The following is a 15253-nucleotide window of genomic DNA, read 5'->3' as shown; positions in this document are numbered from 1 at the left end:
GCATGGCTCCCCAGGGGGAGAGCTGCCACTGGGGGGGCGCCTCAGGGTGGGGAGGGGGCAGGGAGCTGCTGCATGGCTGGGGGGGGCAAGGTGGAAGTTTTGCCTGGGGCGCGAAACTTCCTTGCACCGGCCCTGGGGCTGCCGTTGGGGGGTGCAAAAGGGGCAGGGATGTTAAAGCACTGCCGCGGCAGCGCTTGTATGTGGGCTGCTACGGGCCAGTACCGTCTTCTTACCGGTACACGGTACCGGCCCGTACCGGCTCCCTTTCGGCATTGGGGGTCACCACCTGGCAGGACTCTGATGCAACAGGCTCTCCAGTGCCTGTTAAACCTCATAGTGCCAGTGCGGGGTCAATACCCATCACACGGGGTCAGGGTTTGGGGATTGGAAAACCGCCCCAACCCCGTCACTCCCCATCTGTGCAAATCCTCCCTGTGACACAGAAGAAACATTGGTTTAAAAAACACCCCAAGGGCCCAGTGGAACCAGGGGGCTGGTATCAGAGTCTTTGCTAGCAATGAGCGAGATCCCGGCTGGTGAGAATCAGCAAAATCTCCAAAAGAGTCTATGGGTGGAGCCAGATCAATGTAAATGACCCTGACTCCTTTGGAGTCAATGTGGCCAGATCCCAGCTGGCGTGTGTGATGCTCCCCAGGGGATGCCCGGGGCTCTGAGGCACCTTCCTACCATCTGCCTTTAGTGCAGGGAAGCCTGGTCTGTGCCTGCTGGGGGCAGCTCCCCGACACCCCCAGCCTCAGCCGCACAAGCCCTCCTCTCCCAGCCCCTGCAGGCTGAGCTGGCCCTGGGCAGGAGCTTCCCCCTCAGGTACCAAGGAGGGGACGCTGGTCCCACGGGGTTCCCCGGCAGTGAGATCTCTGCTGCTCCGTGTTTCCATGGCCCGGAGGGTAACATCTGCCCCTCACCTCCCACATCCTTCCAGAGATCTCTGCCGGGTCTGACCAGTTGGTGGCCCGGTCCCTCTCCCTGAGCCCTGGTCTTCCTGGGTACCTCCCCGGAGAACCTGTTTCCCTCACAGACTGGGCTGCCCAAGGGATCACCAACTTGCAGGATTCTGGTGTGACAAGTTCTCCAGCTCCTGTTACCCCTCTTAGTGCCAGTGCGGGGTCAATACCCATAACACTGGGTCAGGGTTTGGGGACTGGAAACCCTCCCCAGCCCCGTCAATCCCTGTCTGTGCAAATGCTCCCTGCGATGCAGCACAAACATTAGTGAAAACACACCCCAAGGGCCCAGTGGGACAAGGAGGCTGGTTTCAGAAACTTCTCCGTGAGAGAGCGAGATCCCAGTTGGTGAGAATAAAAAAAACCTGGAAATGAGTCTGTGGGTTCAGCAAGACCAATGAAAATGAGCCCGAGCTCCTTTGGAGTCAATGTGACCAGATCCCAGCTGGCGTGTGTGATGCTCCCCAGGGGGTGCCCGGGGCTCTGAGGCACCTTCCTACCATCTGTCCTTTGTACAGGGAACCTGTTCTGTGCCTGCTGGGGGCAGCTCCCCGACAGCCCCAGCCTCAGCCACACAAGCCCTCCCCTCTCCGCCCCTGCAGGCTGAGCTGGCCCTGGGCAGGAGCTGCCCGCTCAGGTACCAAGGAGGGGACGCTGGTCCCAATGGGTTCCCCGGCAGTGAGATCTCTGCTGCTCCGTGTTTGCATGGCTCAGCAGGTAACAGCTGCACCTCATCTCCCAGGTCCTTCCAGAGATCTCTGCCGGGTCTGCCCTTCTTCTCTATCTAATGCTGTCCCCTGTTTCCAGAGCTGTCTGTGGCCCGGTCCTGCCCCTTGAGCCGTGATATCCCCAGGTATCCACCCTGGAGAGCCGGTTCCCCTTACAGGCTGGGCTATCCCAGGAGTTCACCAACTGGCAGGATTGTGATGTGACAAACTCTCCAGCTCCTGTTACCTCTCTTAGTGCCAGTGCGGGGTCAATACCCATCACACAGGGTCAGGGTTTGGGGACTGGAAACCCTCCCCAGTGCTGTCAATCCCTGTCTGTGCAAATGCTGCCTATGATGCAGCACAAACATTAGTTAAAACACACCCCAAGGGCCCAGTTGGACAAGGGGCTGGTTTCAGAAACTTCGCCGTGAGAGAGCGAGATCCCAGCTGGTGAGAATAAAAAAAAACTGGAAATGAGTCTGTGGGTTCAGCAAGACCAATGAAAATAAGCCCGAGCTCCTTTAGAGTCAATGTGGCCAGATCCCAGCTGGTGTGTGTGATGCTCCCCAGGGGGTGCCCGGGGCTCTGAGGCACCTTCCTACCATCTGTCCTTTGTACAGGGAACCTGTTCTGTGCCTGCTGGGGGCAGCTCCCCGACAGCCCCAGCCTCAGCCGCACAAGCCCTCCCCTCCCCGCCCCTGCAGGCTGAGCTGGCCCTGGGCAGGAGCTGCCCCCCTCAGGTACCAAGGAGGGGACGCTGGTCCCATGGGGTTCCCCGGCAGTGAGATCTCTGCTGCTCCGTATTTGCATGGCCCGGTTGAGAGGTGGTTCCTGGGCACTGAGCTGGGGCAGGCTGGGGTCTGTGTCCAGTGTCCCGCCTTCTTCTGCTCTTCACTGGCCCTTCCTCTGCTTCTGTGTCACCAGCCGCCCAAGTAGCCATCTCCTCCTCTTACCCCCTGTTCTTTTCTAGACCGCGACCCGGCTCCCCAGCTCACCGTGTCCCCGCAGCAGCCTGTCTACATAACTGGAGAAGCTGTGACCCTGACGTGCTCAGCTACCNGTCTGTGGCCAGGATCTTTCCCGCGTCTGCTCTTTTCTTGGCCCTTCCTCTACGTCTGTGTCACCAGCCGCCCAAATAGGAACCGTCTCCTCACCGACCCCCTTGTCTTTTCCAGACCCTGACCCGGCTCCCCAGCTCACCGTGTCCCCGCAGCAGCCTGTCTACGTAACTGGAGAAGCTGTGACCCTGACGTGCTCAGCTGGGGTGTCCACCGTGTCCGGGGTCCGGTTCTTCAGGAACGGCCAAAAAATCCACTCCAAGGAATTCCGCTCACCCCGGTACAGTTACTCTGAGTTGATTCGACTGTCGGGGGTGTCTGGATTGCGAGCTGGAGAGTACAGCTGTAAATCCTGGAAGACAGTGTCTGGGCGAGAAATTGCATCGAAGACGAGCCAACCCATCTCCATAGCACTGAGAGGTGAGACCCCCCTGTCTCCTGCTGTTTCCTGGCCCTCTGGCGGGATATCTCTCCTCCATTCACAGGGTGAATCACAGCCCAGTCACTCAGCTCGGGACAGGGCACCCACCAGGTCAGTGTCACTCCCTGGCTCTCTGGATCCTGTGGTGTGTTTTGGGGGGGGGCATTGGTGCTATTTTAAATTTTGGAGGATCCCAGGCAGACGTAATATTTGAAAACTTGGAGATGGTTATTGAAACAAACCCCAAATCTCCCCCCTCTCTGGTCAGTGTCAGGCCCTGGTGTCCGACACGCGGTGGGGAGAGAGGGTCCCAGCTGATCACTAATGTTTGGCACTAAGAGAGCACTGCTGTGGGGCAAGCTCACAGCCCTGGGCACTGCTGTGGAGAGCTCGCAGCCCTGTTCTCCTGACTCACAGAGGATGCAGCCCTGCTGCTTCTTTCATGATTATCACCAGGAGATGGATCAGTTTCTCTTGTCACCCCGTCCCCCTGCCATCACCAATACACCAGGATCCCCTACTGCCCATGTCTATGGGAGACAAAGGTGCACCCTGAGGTGCTAGGGCCCCGGGGGTGAAAGCACCATAAGATCTGATCTGCAAAAGGTCGCCAGTCCCAGTGGAGTGTCTGGCTTATGCTCACACCCGAGACAGGGACCAGCCGCCCCTTAGCTCTGTTGTGCACTGGGAAACCTATTCCAGCCAGCAGATCCCACACCGGGAGGCCCTACCTCTCTCTGGGTAAGATGTGAGCACAGTGCTGCATTGGGGTTTAGTGTGGTGCAGGGGTGCAGGGAGTTTCCCACAGAGAAGTCTCCAGCCCTCTCTAATTGCTGAGATGAATGTAACCTGGTAACATCTGCCCCTCGCCTCCCACGCCTTCTAGAGATCCCGGCCGGGTGTGACATTCTTCTGTAAATAACCCTGATCCCTCTTTTTCCAAACCCCCCTGCAACTTTGTTCCTCTCCCTGAGACCAGGTCTCCCTGGGTACCTCCCTGGAGAGCCTGTTCCCCTCACAGGCTGGGCTGCCCTTGTAGTCACAAAGCTGCAGGATTCCAATTCGACGTGGTGGGGCCATGGAGCATCTCAGCTCCATCTGGGAGCAGCTTCCCTCAAACCCCAAATGTCACAGGGCCAGGGGGGCTCTGGGTCATGCTCCTGCGTGTACTGGATATGCCTGTCCGACCGGGAGATCCCAGCTGGGAAGAGCCAGCCCCTCTCCACCAGCCTGGGGGATGCGGCATTGGGCAGGGAGATCAGGCTGGTTTGTGTGTGTTAGGGACTTTGTTCATCTAGCTCCCCGTCCTCCTCACTTTGTGTATGTTCCCCCCTCGATCTCCATTCCAGACCCTCCGCCACCCCCACGCTCTCTCTTGGCTCCCTGCACCCCATCTCTATCCGAGGGGAGTCAGTCACCCTCAAGTGCTTGTCTCCCAGGAGTGAGAGGGCGACGGGATACAGGGTCCTCAATCACAGAACAGATCGCCAAATGAGTCTTCAGCCAGGGCACCTCAGTGATCAGCACGACTTACTCAGCAGAAAACATGTGTGACGCTCCCCGGGGACACCCAGGGCTCTGAGGCATGTTCCTACCACCTGCCCTTAGCGTGAGGAAGCCTGGTCTGTGCTTGCTGGGGGCAGCTCCCTGACTGCCTGGTCTCAGCCACACGAGCCCTCCCCTCCTAGCCCCTGCAGGCTGAGCTGGCCCTGGGCAGGAGCTGCCCCCCTCACGTACCAAGGAGAGGACGCTGGTACCACTGGCTTTCCCGTCAGTGAGATCTCTGCTGCTCAGCGTTTGCATGGCTCAACGGATAACATCTGCCCCTCACCTCCCAGGTCCTTCCAGAGATCTCTGCCGGGTGAGACCTTCTGTATCTAACACTGACCCCTGTTTTCCAGACCCCTTTGTAGCCCGGTGCCTCTCCCTGAGCCGTGATCTCCCTGGGTACCTCCCTGGAGAGCCGGTTCCCCTCACAGGCTGGGCTACTCTGGGGATCACCAACTTGCAGGATTCTGATGTAACAAGTTCTCCAGCTCCTGTTACCCCTCTTAGTGCCAGTGCAGGGTCAATACCCGTCACACAGGGTCAAGGTTTGTGGGACTGGAAAAGCTCCCCGGGCCCGTTACTCCCCGTCTGTGCAAACGCTCCCTCTGACGCAGAAGAAACATTGGTTAAAAAAACAGCCCAAGGGGCCAGTGGGACCAGGGGCTGGTTTCAGAGTCTTCGCTAGGAATGAGCAAGATCCCAGCAGGTAAGAATGAGCAAAATCTCCAAAGGAGTCTATGGGTAGAGCCAGATCAATGTAAATGACCCTGGCTCCTTTGGAGTCAATGGGGCCAGATCCCAGTTAGCTTGTGTGATGCTCCCCAGGGAGTGCCCGGGGCTGTTAGACACGTCGCTACCACCTGCCCTTAGGACAGAGAACCCTGGTCTGTGCCTGCTGGGGGCAGCTCCCTGCCACCCCCGGCCTCAGCCACACAAGCCCTCCCCTCCCAGCCCCTGCAGGCTGAGCTGGCCCTGGGCAGGAGCTGCCCCCTCAGGTTCCAAGGAGGGGACGCTGATCCCGTGTGCTTTCCCGGGCAGTGAGATCTCTGCTGCTCAGTGTTTGCATGGACTGGTAGTGATGAAATTACTGGGCACTGAGCTGGGGCTGGCTGGGGTCTGTGGCCAGGATCTTTCCCGCGTCTGCTCTTTTCTTGGCCCTTCCTCTACGTCTGTGTCACCAGCCGCCCAAATAGGAACCGTCTCCTCACCGACCCCCTTGTCTTTTCCAGACCCTGACCCGGCTCCCCAGCTCACCGTGTCCCCGCAGCAGCCTGTCTACGTAACTGGAGAAGCTGTGACCCTGACGTGCTCAGCTGGGGTGTCCACCGTGTCCGGGGTCCGGTTCTTCAGGAACGGCCAAAAAATCCACTCCAAGGAATTCCGCTCACCCCGGTACAGTTACTCTGAGTTGATTCGACTGTCGGGGGTGTCTGGATTGCGAGCTGGAGAGTACAGCTGTAAATCCTGGAAGACAGTGTCTGGGCGAGAAATTGCATCGAAGACGAGCCAACCCATCTCCATAGCACTGAGAGGTGAGACCCCCCTGTCTCCTGCTGTTTCCTGGCCCTCTGGCGGGATATCTCTCCTCCATTCACAGGGTGAATCACAGCCCAGTCACTCAGCTCGGGACAGGGCACCCACCAGGTCAGTGTCACTCCCTGGCTCTCTGGATCCTGTGGTGTGTTTTGGGGGGGGGCATTGGTGCTATTTTAAATTTTGGAGGATCCCAGGCAGACGTAATATTTGAAAACTTGGAGATGGTTATTGAAACAAACCCCAAATCTCCCCCCTCTCTGGTCAGTGTCAGGCCCTGGTGTCCGACACGCGGTGGGGAGAGAGGGTCCCAGCTGATCACTAATGTTTGGCACTAAGAGAGCACTGCTGTGGGGCAAGCTCACAGCCCTGGGCACTGCTGTGGAGAGCTCGCAGCCCTGTTCTCCTGACTCACAGAGGATGCAGCCCTGCTGCTTCTTTCATGATTATCACCAGGAGATGGATCAGTTTCTCTTGTCACCCCGTCCCCCTGCCATCACCAATACACCAGGATCCCCTACTGCCCATGTCTATGGGAGACAAAGGTGCACCCTGAGGTGCTCGCGCCCCGGGGGTGAAAGCACCATAAGATCCAAATTCTTCTCTGAAAGCAGGGATCTGATCTGCAAAGAGGTCCTCAGTCCCAGTGGCATGACTGGGTGATGCTCACACCTGAGACAGGGACCAGATAAGTCTCCAGCGCTCTCTAATTGCTGAGATGAATGTAACCTGGTAACATCTGCCCCTCACCTCCCAGGCCTTCCAGAGATCCCGGCCAGGTGTGACACTCTTCAGTAACTAATCCTGATCCTTCTTTTTCCAACCCCCCCTGCAACTCCATTCCTCTCCCTGAGCCCTGGTCTCCCTGTGTACCTCCCCAGAGAGCCTGTTCCCCTCACAGGCTGGGCTGCCACTGGGGTCACAAAGATGCAGGATCCAATTCGACGTGTTGGGGCCATGGAGCATCTCAGTTGGGGGCTCATCTGGGGGTAGCTTCCCTCAAACCCTGAATGTCACAGGGTCAGGGGGGCTCTGGGTCATGCACCTGCGTGTACTGGCGCCTGTCTGACCGGGTGATCCCAGCTGGGATGAACCAGCCCCTCTCCACCAGCCTGGGGGAGGCGGCACTGGGCAGGGAGATCAGGTTGATTTGTGTATGTTAGGAACTTTGTTCATTTATCTCCCTATCCTCCTCACTTTGTGGAGGTTCCCCCCTCGATCTCCATTCCAGACCCTCCACCACCCCCACGCTGTCTCTTGGCTCCCTGCACCCCATCTCTATCCAAGGGGAGTCAGTCTCCCTCAAGTGCTCGGCTCCCAGAAGTGAGAGGGCGACGGGATACAGGGTCCTCAATCACAGAGCAGAGCAGATCCCAAAATTAGTCCTCAGCCAGGACTCTTCAGTGATCAGCACGACTTACTCAGCAGAGAACATGTGTGACGCTCCCCGGGGACACCCAGGGCTCTGAGGCACGTTCCTACTACCCGTGTGTGACATTCTTCTGTATCTAATGCTGACCCCTGTTTTCCTGACCCCACTGCAGCCCCATCCCTATCCCTGAGCCCAGACCACTCCCGGTACCTCTCCGGCGAGCCTGTTTCCCTCACATGTGGGTTTGCCCCTGGGGTGCAAAACTGCAGGATCCAATTTGACATGGCTGCAAGATAGATCATCTCAGCTGGGCGTTTATCCAGGGGCTGCATCACTCACCCCTTGAGAATCACAGCACCTGTTTGTACCGTGTACCCCCATCCAGCTGGGAGATCGAACCTGGGGAGAACTAGCCCATCTCCATCAGCCTGAGTTAGGCGGCACTGGACAGGGAGATCGGGGTGGTTTGTGTCGGTGTGTCAGGGACTTTTCTCATATACGTTTCCTCCTCCTGTTGTGGGGGTCCCCCTCTCTATCTCTATACTAGACACTGCACCTCCCCCAACACGCTCTCTAGACCCGCTTCACCCCATCTATATTTGAGGGGAGCCTGTCACGCTCAGGTGCTTGGGTCTAAGGAGTGAGGAATCAATGTGGGATATAAATTATTAAATCAAAGAGGGGGCGGATTTCCAACGGCGTCTCCAGCCACAACACGTGGCTGATCAGCACAACTTATGCAGCAGACAGCGAAGCGTACACCTGTCTGTACTGGACAGTGGAGCGTGGACGTAAGCTCCCATTTGAAAGGAGCCCTCCTTTCCTGTTGTCAGTGATGGGTGAGATCCTATTTCCACCTGTGGGTGGGTGAGACATGAGACTCATCGCTGGGGAGGACCCTTCTCCATCCCTTCCAAGCTTCAGCCGGGAATTGTGCTGCTGCAGCCCCAGACCATGATCCCAGTGCTCCCAGTGCCTTCTGCCTCTCCCCAGCAATGCCCCCAGCCAGACTGCCCAGAGATCCATACCAGAGCCTGGGACTTTCTCCTCTCCCCCTCTCCACTGACCTCTCTGCCCCAGATTCTCCTCTCCACAGAACAATCATCTTCCTCTCCCTCTGCTCTCCAGACCAGCTCCCAGCCTCTCTGCTTTGCCCTTCCCCCAACTCATTTCTCTTAGGCACACACCCCACAGCCAAGGAAGGGAGTTGAACTCCGACGTGGCCCCCATCTCAGCCAGGAGGGGCCAGCTGGGGTAACAGCTGAGGTAAAGAAACCAGAGCTCCAGACCTGGATAATCCAGGCCAGTCAATGGATCATAGATCATACTTCATAGGTTGCCAGCCCAGAAATGACCACACTGCTCATCTTGTCTGACTTCCAGCATTGCACAGGCCAGAGAACTGGAGCAGGACCAGCGCTACGTCCCTCTGGCCCCCACTCCTGCCTCTTATGATTCCACTTCTGCTTATTATCCTCTCTTCCTCCTTCCACACTGAACTCTAGTCTTTAAATTTACATCTGCTCCTTTTACTCCCCTCCTCTTCTGCCCCCTCTTTGCTCTTTCATGCTCCTTCCTGATGAGCCTCACGCTTCAACATTTGGGCCTAACATGGCTGCCCAGCTGGGAAAATGGCCTCCTCACTGCTTTACATGACCACCTAACTGGTAACATGGCTGCTATTCTGATGCCAACACAGCCACAAAATGAGGCTGCTCAGCACAGCCCAGGACACATTTATCCAATATGGCTGCCTGATTTCCAATATGGCCGCCCTTCAGAGAGCAGCACAACCTATGGCTAGTCAACATAGCCAAGGACATGGCTGCCAAACAGAAACAGATCTGGGCGTCCAACATGGCCATCTTGTGCTTCTCCCCTCTGGGAATGTAGAATCCCACCAGGACCACCCAGCTCTCAGTCAGTCTCCCTATCTACCGTGATCTCTGTAAATATCAGGGGCTGGAGCATTAGTAATGGAGGGGTGACAGAAAATGAGTCATGGCCTGGTGCCCCCGCCCACCTTCTGACCCCCATGTCACAGCCCAACATTGTATCTGACGGAAGCAATCCCCACCCCAGCCCGGCTCTCACTCATTTGTGTGGGGAGCCCCTCAGGATCCTGAAGAGAACCACGAGACTCTGGAGAGAGAATAAAGTTCAGCTGTAAATAAATGGAATTCTGGGCACCATCTCTACTTTCTCCACCGCCATGCCTCTGCTGACCCCTCTCCTGTTTTTAATCCCCACAGATCCCCCTCCCCAGCCTTCGCTGAGCATGGATCCCCCATCCGGAGTGGTGAGCGAAGGGCTCCCCCTGCTCATCACCTGCACGGGCCCCAGGGATGCTGGTCAGCGGAGGTTTCACTTCTACAAGGACAGTGTCAAGCTCATTCCTGGGAATGTGGAGTCTGAGATCAGCACCACAGAGCCCAGCACCAGGTCTATGAACATCTCTCTGCTCAGCATCCCGCAGGCTGGTCCTAACAACACCGGGGAATTCACCTGCGGGTACGAGGAGAACGTGGGTGGAAGGTGGATCCCGTCCCCCAGGAGCCGGGCTGTGACTGTCACTGTGACAGGTGAGACTTCCCTAATTTCTTAATCCAGCTCCTGGTTTGCTCCCATTGGAGGGGAACCATCCCCTGGAGCTCTCCAGGGAAAGAGGGTCGGATGAGGTGACAGATGTCACATGGAGATAGAAACTAAAGTGGAGATGAAAATCCTCCCTCTCCTCCCATGCCCTTTCTATCTATGATACTTCAATGGCCATGTGACCTATTATCTGAGCTCCTCACAATGTTGTTAATGGATTTAGCCCCTCAGTGCCCATTTCAGAGATGGGGAATAGAGGGAAAAAGAAGATGAGTCCCACAGGATAGAAGGGAATTGAACCCCCATAGCTAGTGTTGAAGACCAGCTCCATAACCACTGGACCATCCTTCCCCTCTTTGGAAAGGGAGCAGGCTGTTACAGATGGAATGTGCAATAGACAACATAGTGAGAGGTTGTCGTCACAGCAAATTTGTTTCAAGGACAGATTCCTCTGTGGGTCCCAAACCTTTTGACATGGCTGCCTGGCTGTTCTCATGTCCCCTTCCCTCCCTTTTCTTTTCTGTGGCATGAACAGCCTCACACTACACCCGTGATATTCTGTTGGGAACTGGTGGCATCTTACTTCTGGGTGGAGTCCTGGCTGCTCTCATCTGCTACTGCCATAGGAGGAAAAGAGGTGAGTGAAAGGGGGCAAAGGGGTGTGATCTCCCACATGCTCCTGTGATATGGTCTCATCAAAAACTGTTCTGTAGTGATCAGTGTAAATAATTTTAAACCATTAACAACCACAAAGAATCCTACCACCGTGTGGGTACGGAAACCAAATTCTCAAATATGCCTGGTAAAGGAGGTATGTACCTTTGAATAAGAAGACAAAGTACAATAAGAAGATTGAGTTCTAAAAAAATATGTATAGGCTTTCCAATGTGTAGTGATACATGTTCCATTTATTAGCACATTATGTCAAATAACCAACTCAGCTGAAGTTTGATTGAAGACAAATCATTTCATTTGATGTGAGCACTAAGACCTTTGGTTGTGGTTAGGGCGAAGTGAGGGTAAAATAATTTAAAATGTGCAGTCGTCTTCATGCCTCTGGGCTGGGAAAATATAGATTTAAACAAATTCAGATAAATTGTGGGACCGTTTTTCCCCTGTGCCCTGGCAGAAGCCCCAGAATCACACACACACTGAAATCAATAGTTACAAAGCTGAGTTTACCTTCTTCTTTCTCAAGGTTGCACATTGCAGCTAGGCATTGCCTCACAATCTCTCCCCACCTCAGCTCTATTCTCATCTGGTTCTGTTTTAGTTCCAAAGCCTCTGAAAAGCACCAAGGGATCTGAGCCCGGAGAACACACCAGGAACCTGGATCCTGGTCATGATAATAAGGGATCAAAAGCCACGGGTGCCGGAGCAGAGCGGATGGAACAGGTAACGTGAATGGATTTATAGGCTAAGCTTCAAACCCCAGCACAGTCCAACCACCTGGAAACGGCAAGGCCTGAAATTTTTGCCCACTCCTAAGATGCAGCTGCCTCTCTGGGGTGGGACAGCCAGGTAACAGCCACAAAGAGATGCTGCACAGGGTTTGCTCACACAGGAGGCAGGGCTGGGAATTCATCATCCCTTGCACCATCACCCCAAACCTCCATTGAATCACAGAAATGTGGGGCTGGAAGGAACCTCAAGAAGCCATCTAGTCCAGCCCTCTGTGCCGAGGAAGGATTACTTAAACCTAGACCATCCCAACGGGATGTCCAACGGTTCTTAAAAACCTCCAATGATGACATCCTCCCTAGGTCACCTGTTCCAGAGATTAACTACCCTTAGAGATGGAAAGTTTCCCTTAATATCTAACCTAAATCTCCCTTGCCGCATATTAAGCCAATTACATCTTGTCCTACCTTCAGTGGATACAGAGAACAATTGAGCACTGTCCTCTTTATAATGTCATGTAAAAAAATGGTTATAAGGTCCCCCCTCTCTAAACTAAACATGCCCAATTCTTTCACCCTTCCACATGGTCATATTTTCTAAACTTCTGATCATTTTTGTTGCTCTTCCCTGGACCTTCTCCAGTTTATCCACATCTTTCTTAAGTGAGTCACACAAAACTCGACATAGTACTCCAGCTGAGTCCTCACCATGCCGAGTGGAACAACAGTTACCTCCTGTGTCTTACATACGACAGTCCTGTTCATATAGCCCAGAATGAGATTAGCCTTTTTCTCAGCAGCATCGTGCTATCGACTCATCTGCAATTTGTGCTCCACTAGAACTCCTTTTCTGCGGTACTGCTGCCGTACAAGTTAAACCCCTTTTGTCCTGCTGCCTTTAATGTTTCCTTCCTAAAGGGAGTACTTTGCACTTCCCTGAATTCCATTTTACTGATTTCAGGGGAATTCTCCCTTTCTTTAAGATCACTTTGATCTTGTCCTCCAATGTCTTTGCAACTACCTATTTTATAGGCGAACTCTCCACTCCAGCATCCAAGTACTTAGTGTCTGTGCACCCCTCCCCCTCACCATGTCTCTTTCCTCCCCCACCAGGGCTCAGAAGTCACCTACGCACTCATAGCATTCCCGGCCTCACAGGCCCACACGTCCCAGATGACAAAAAAACCAAAACCTGTTGAAGATGAGCATGTGCTGTATAGCGAGGTGGTGACAACGCACACCTGGAAGGCAACTAAATAAGGAGGAGACACTCTGTCTATGTCTCTCTGCATGTTCTCCCCCTCCTCCAGACATCCATATCCTTAACCCTTTATACCCCAAGAGGCCTTTTATGCCTCATGGCGAGGGGCACACCCAAAACACCATTGCTAGAATATTTAGCCAACCAGCATCTTGTCAGGGATCATATAAAAACTCGTAACCCGTTGGTCATGAACACCACTGCGTGATGTATGCACGGATTGTGTAGCAAGTGTTACGTATGTATGCTGGAAATATGCTATGAATGTAGTTGATAAAGAAGCCGACCCTAGACAAAGGAATGTGGATTCATGTGTCTGCATGAATCAGGCTAACTGGCAGATAAGCAAAACAGCCTGGCTTGTGTGCTCCTGGCTGGTTTGATGCCCACTCTTACCCAGGCAGCCGGCATTATCTGAGAACTTACAACCTCACAGCCGGAGACTGGACCAGGTCACCTGTGTGTTAGATTTCCTCTAAATAGGTATTAGTCTTATAAGAATGTCTTTAGTGTTTAGATGCTATGAAATGCTTGTATGTTGCTGCCTGCATTAATCTCACTGATAATGTGAATATCCAATGTTATAAGTGTTTGCTCTGAAACTGTAAACGCCCACAGTCTGGAGAGAAGCATGACCAAGTGTGAAATAGGAGTTTGCCACAAGAAGTGTTATTTCCTGCCCAGCAAAAGCAGGCCCATAGACACCTGACAAACCATTGTGGAACATCAGAGGACAAAACACTTCATTGCTTGCGTCCCCCAACCCATATAGAGGAGACATAGATGGGAACTTGTCCCCTGCTTTTGAACTCTGGGGGAAGGGAATAAAAATCCCTGAGAAGAAGAAATTTCCTCATTTTGGCTGTCTGAACTCAGAAGGGCCAGAGACTCTGAACTGAAGCCAGAGATCCCCAGGGGCTGCCTCCTACGTCTGCCCCGAAAGGCCCTTTGAATTGACAGATCACCACAAATCTGTCACTCTTCAGATTTACATAGTAACTCATTGGCGTGTGTCTATTTGATTGCTTTTACCTGCAGATAACTTTTCTATTCCTTTTTCCTAGTTAATAAACCTTTATAATAGGATTGGCGACAGGCGTTGTTTTGGTGTAGGATCTAGGGTACCAGTTGATCTGGGGTAAGTGACTGGTCTCTTTAGCTTGGAAGCAACCTAAGAGCGATGTGATTTTTGGTGTAAGTGACCATTGTGACGGGATCCCCGGGGTGCAGCCTGGGACCATGGGACCCCTGTGCCCCCTGAACTCTCTCCAATCTGGGTTGTGTCTCACAGTGCTTTGCTAGTGAGAAGCAGCAAGCCGCTCCAGGCGCTGTGATCACTCAGCACAACCACATGTGGATCCCCACACCCAGCTGTATTGCATGAATGCTCCCAGAGCCACTCATGAATCACACAAGAAAGGCACCAGCCAGAACCCCCCAGCTCCCAGCACTGCACCTCAGGAATATGCCCCTTTTTTATTTTATAATATACCACCTTGTATCCATTTTCAAAAGCCTAGGAGCCTCTTGCTGTAAACAACTTTCTGCATTTTCTTAAGGGTTTTTGTCTCTATTTGCCACTGATTTTTGTTCCTTACGATAGAGGGCTGCTGCACCTCTATCTTTTTTGAGTTTTTTCTCGCGGGCCCGTGCAATAGTCCAGGACTAGATCTTTCAAACTGTCAAAGTTGATCTTCTATGTCCAGAGTAATCCCTTTGACTTTCATACAGGCCTTATCTCCCGACAGCTTATACCCGTATGTTTTCGGGCCTGCAGAGGCAAACACAGATCGTCACAGATTGTCACAAAGCCCTTCTCAATAGATTTCTTTTTATTTACAGCTACCAAGTTTTATATCGCATGTTTCTCCCCTCACCGTTCTCTAACTTAATCCTTTTAGATTTCTTACAAATAGTCTTTTTTTTCAGCAGGGTCCCGTAACTTTTTGTGCGGACCAGACGGTCAATATAACACTGTAAGCAGGCATCTTCCGGTTTGGTCAATTTCTTTAAAGCACGCTCAGGGTCTCCACTGAATTGCACAGCATTTATCAAGGTCACCCCTTGCGCTAAATGTTCTTGGGTTAGGCACAGACATTACATAGCATAACCTATGGCAATAACAGCGTTTAATAAGCTTTCCAAACACAGCTCAGCACACAGGCCCCGGAGCTTGCAGTTTATATCCATTGAAGTCCAAGTCACACAGTCATGGTACCGCTGGCCTGGGGCATCCATGATGCAGCCCTCACAATCTTCCAAAAGCTTTTCCCTAAGGCAGTGTTTAAGGACAGCATAAACAGCAAAACGTACAATAGTCCGCATGACTTTTTTACGCTCACAACGTGGCACTGGGTCAGTTAGCTCCATGCCAAGCCTCCTCCTAAACTCCT

General features: G+C 53.6%; 1 protein-coding gene across 1 annotated transcript in view; it reads left to right on the top strand.

The window, feature by feature from the left end:
- Positions 1-13421, top strand: part of LOC117885530 (alpha-1B-glycoprotein-like) — a 129475-nt gene extending 116054 nt beyond the window's left edge. The window contains exons 8-14 of the mRNA XM_034786803.1: positions 2643-2732; positions 2848-3150; positions 5929-6231; positions 9857-10186; positions 10735-10836; positions 11473-11594; positions 12713-13421. Coding sequence (XP_034642694.1) covers positions 2643-2732; positions 2848-3150; positions 5929-6231; positions 9857-10186; positions 10735-10836; positions 11473-11594; positions 12713-12859 — 1397 coding nt within the window. The 3' untranslated portion in view covers positions 12860-13421. The remainder of the gene's footprint in view (positions 1-2642; positions 2733-2847; positions 3151-5928; positions 6232-9856; positions 10187-10734; positions 10837-11472; positions 11595-12712) is intronic.
- Positions 13422-15253: the final 1832 nt, after the last annotated feature.

Source organism: Trachemys scripta, chromosome 12, assembly GCF_013100865.1.
Source record: "Trachemys scripta elegans isolate TJP31775 chromosome 12, CAS_Tse_1.0, whole genome shotgun sequence".
Taxonomy (NCBI): domain Eukaryota; kingdom Metazoa; phylum Chordata; order Testudines; family Emydidae; genus Trachemys; species Trachemys scripta.
Note: the sequence above shows the minus strand (reverse complement) of the source record. Positions and strands in the feature narration are given on the sequence as shown.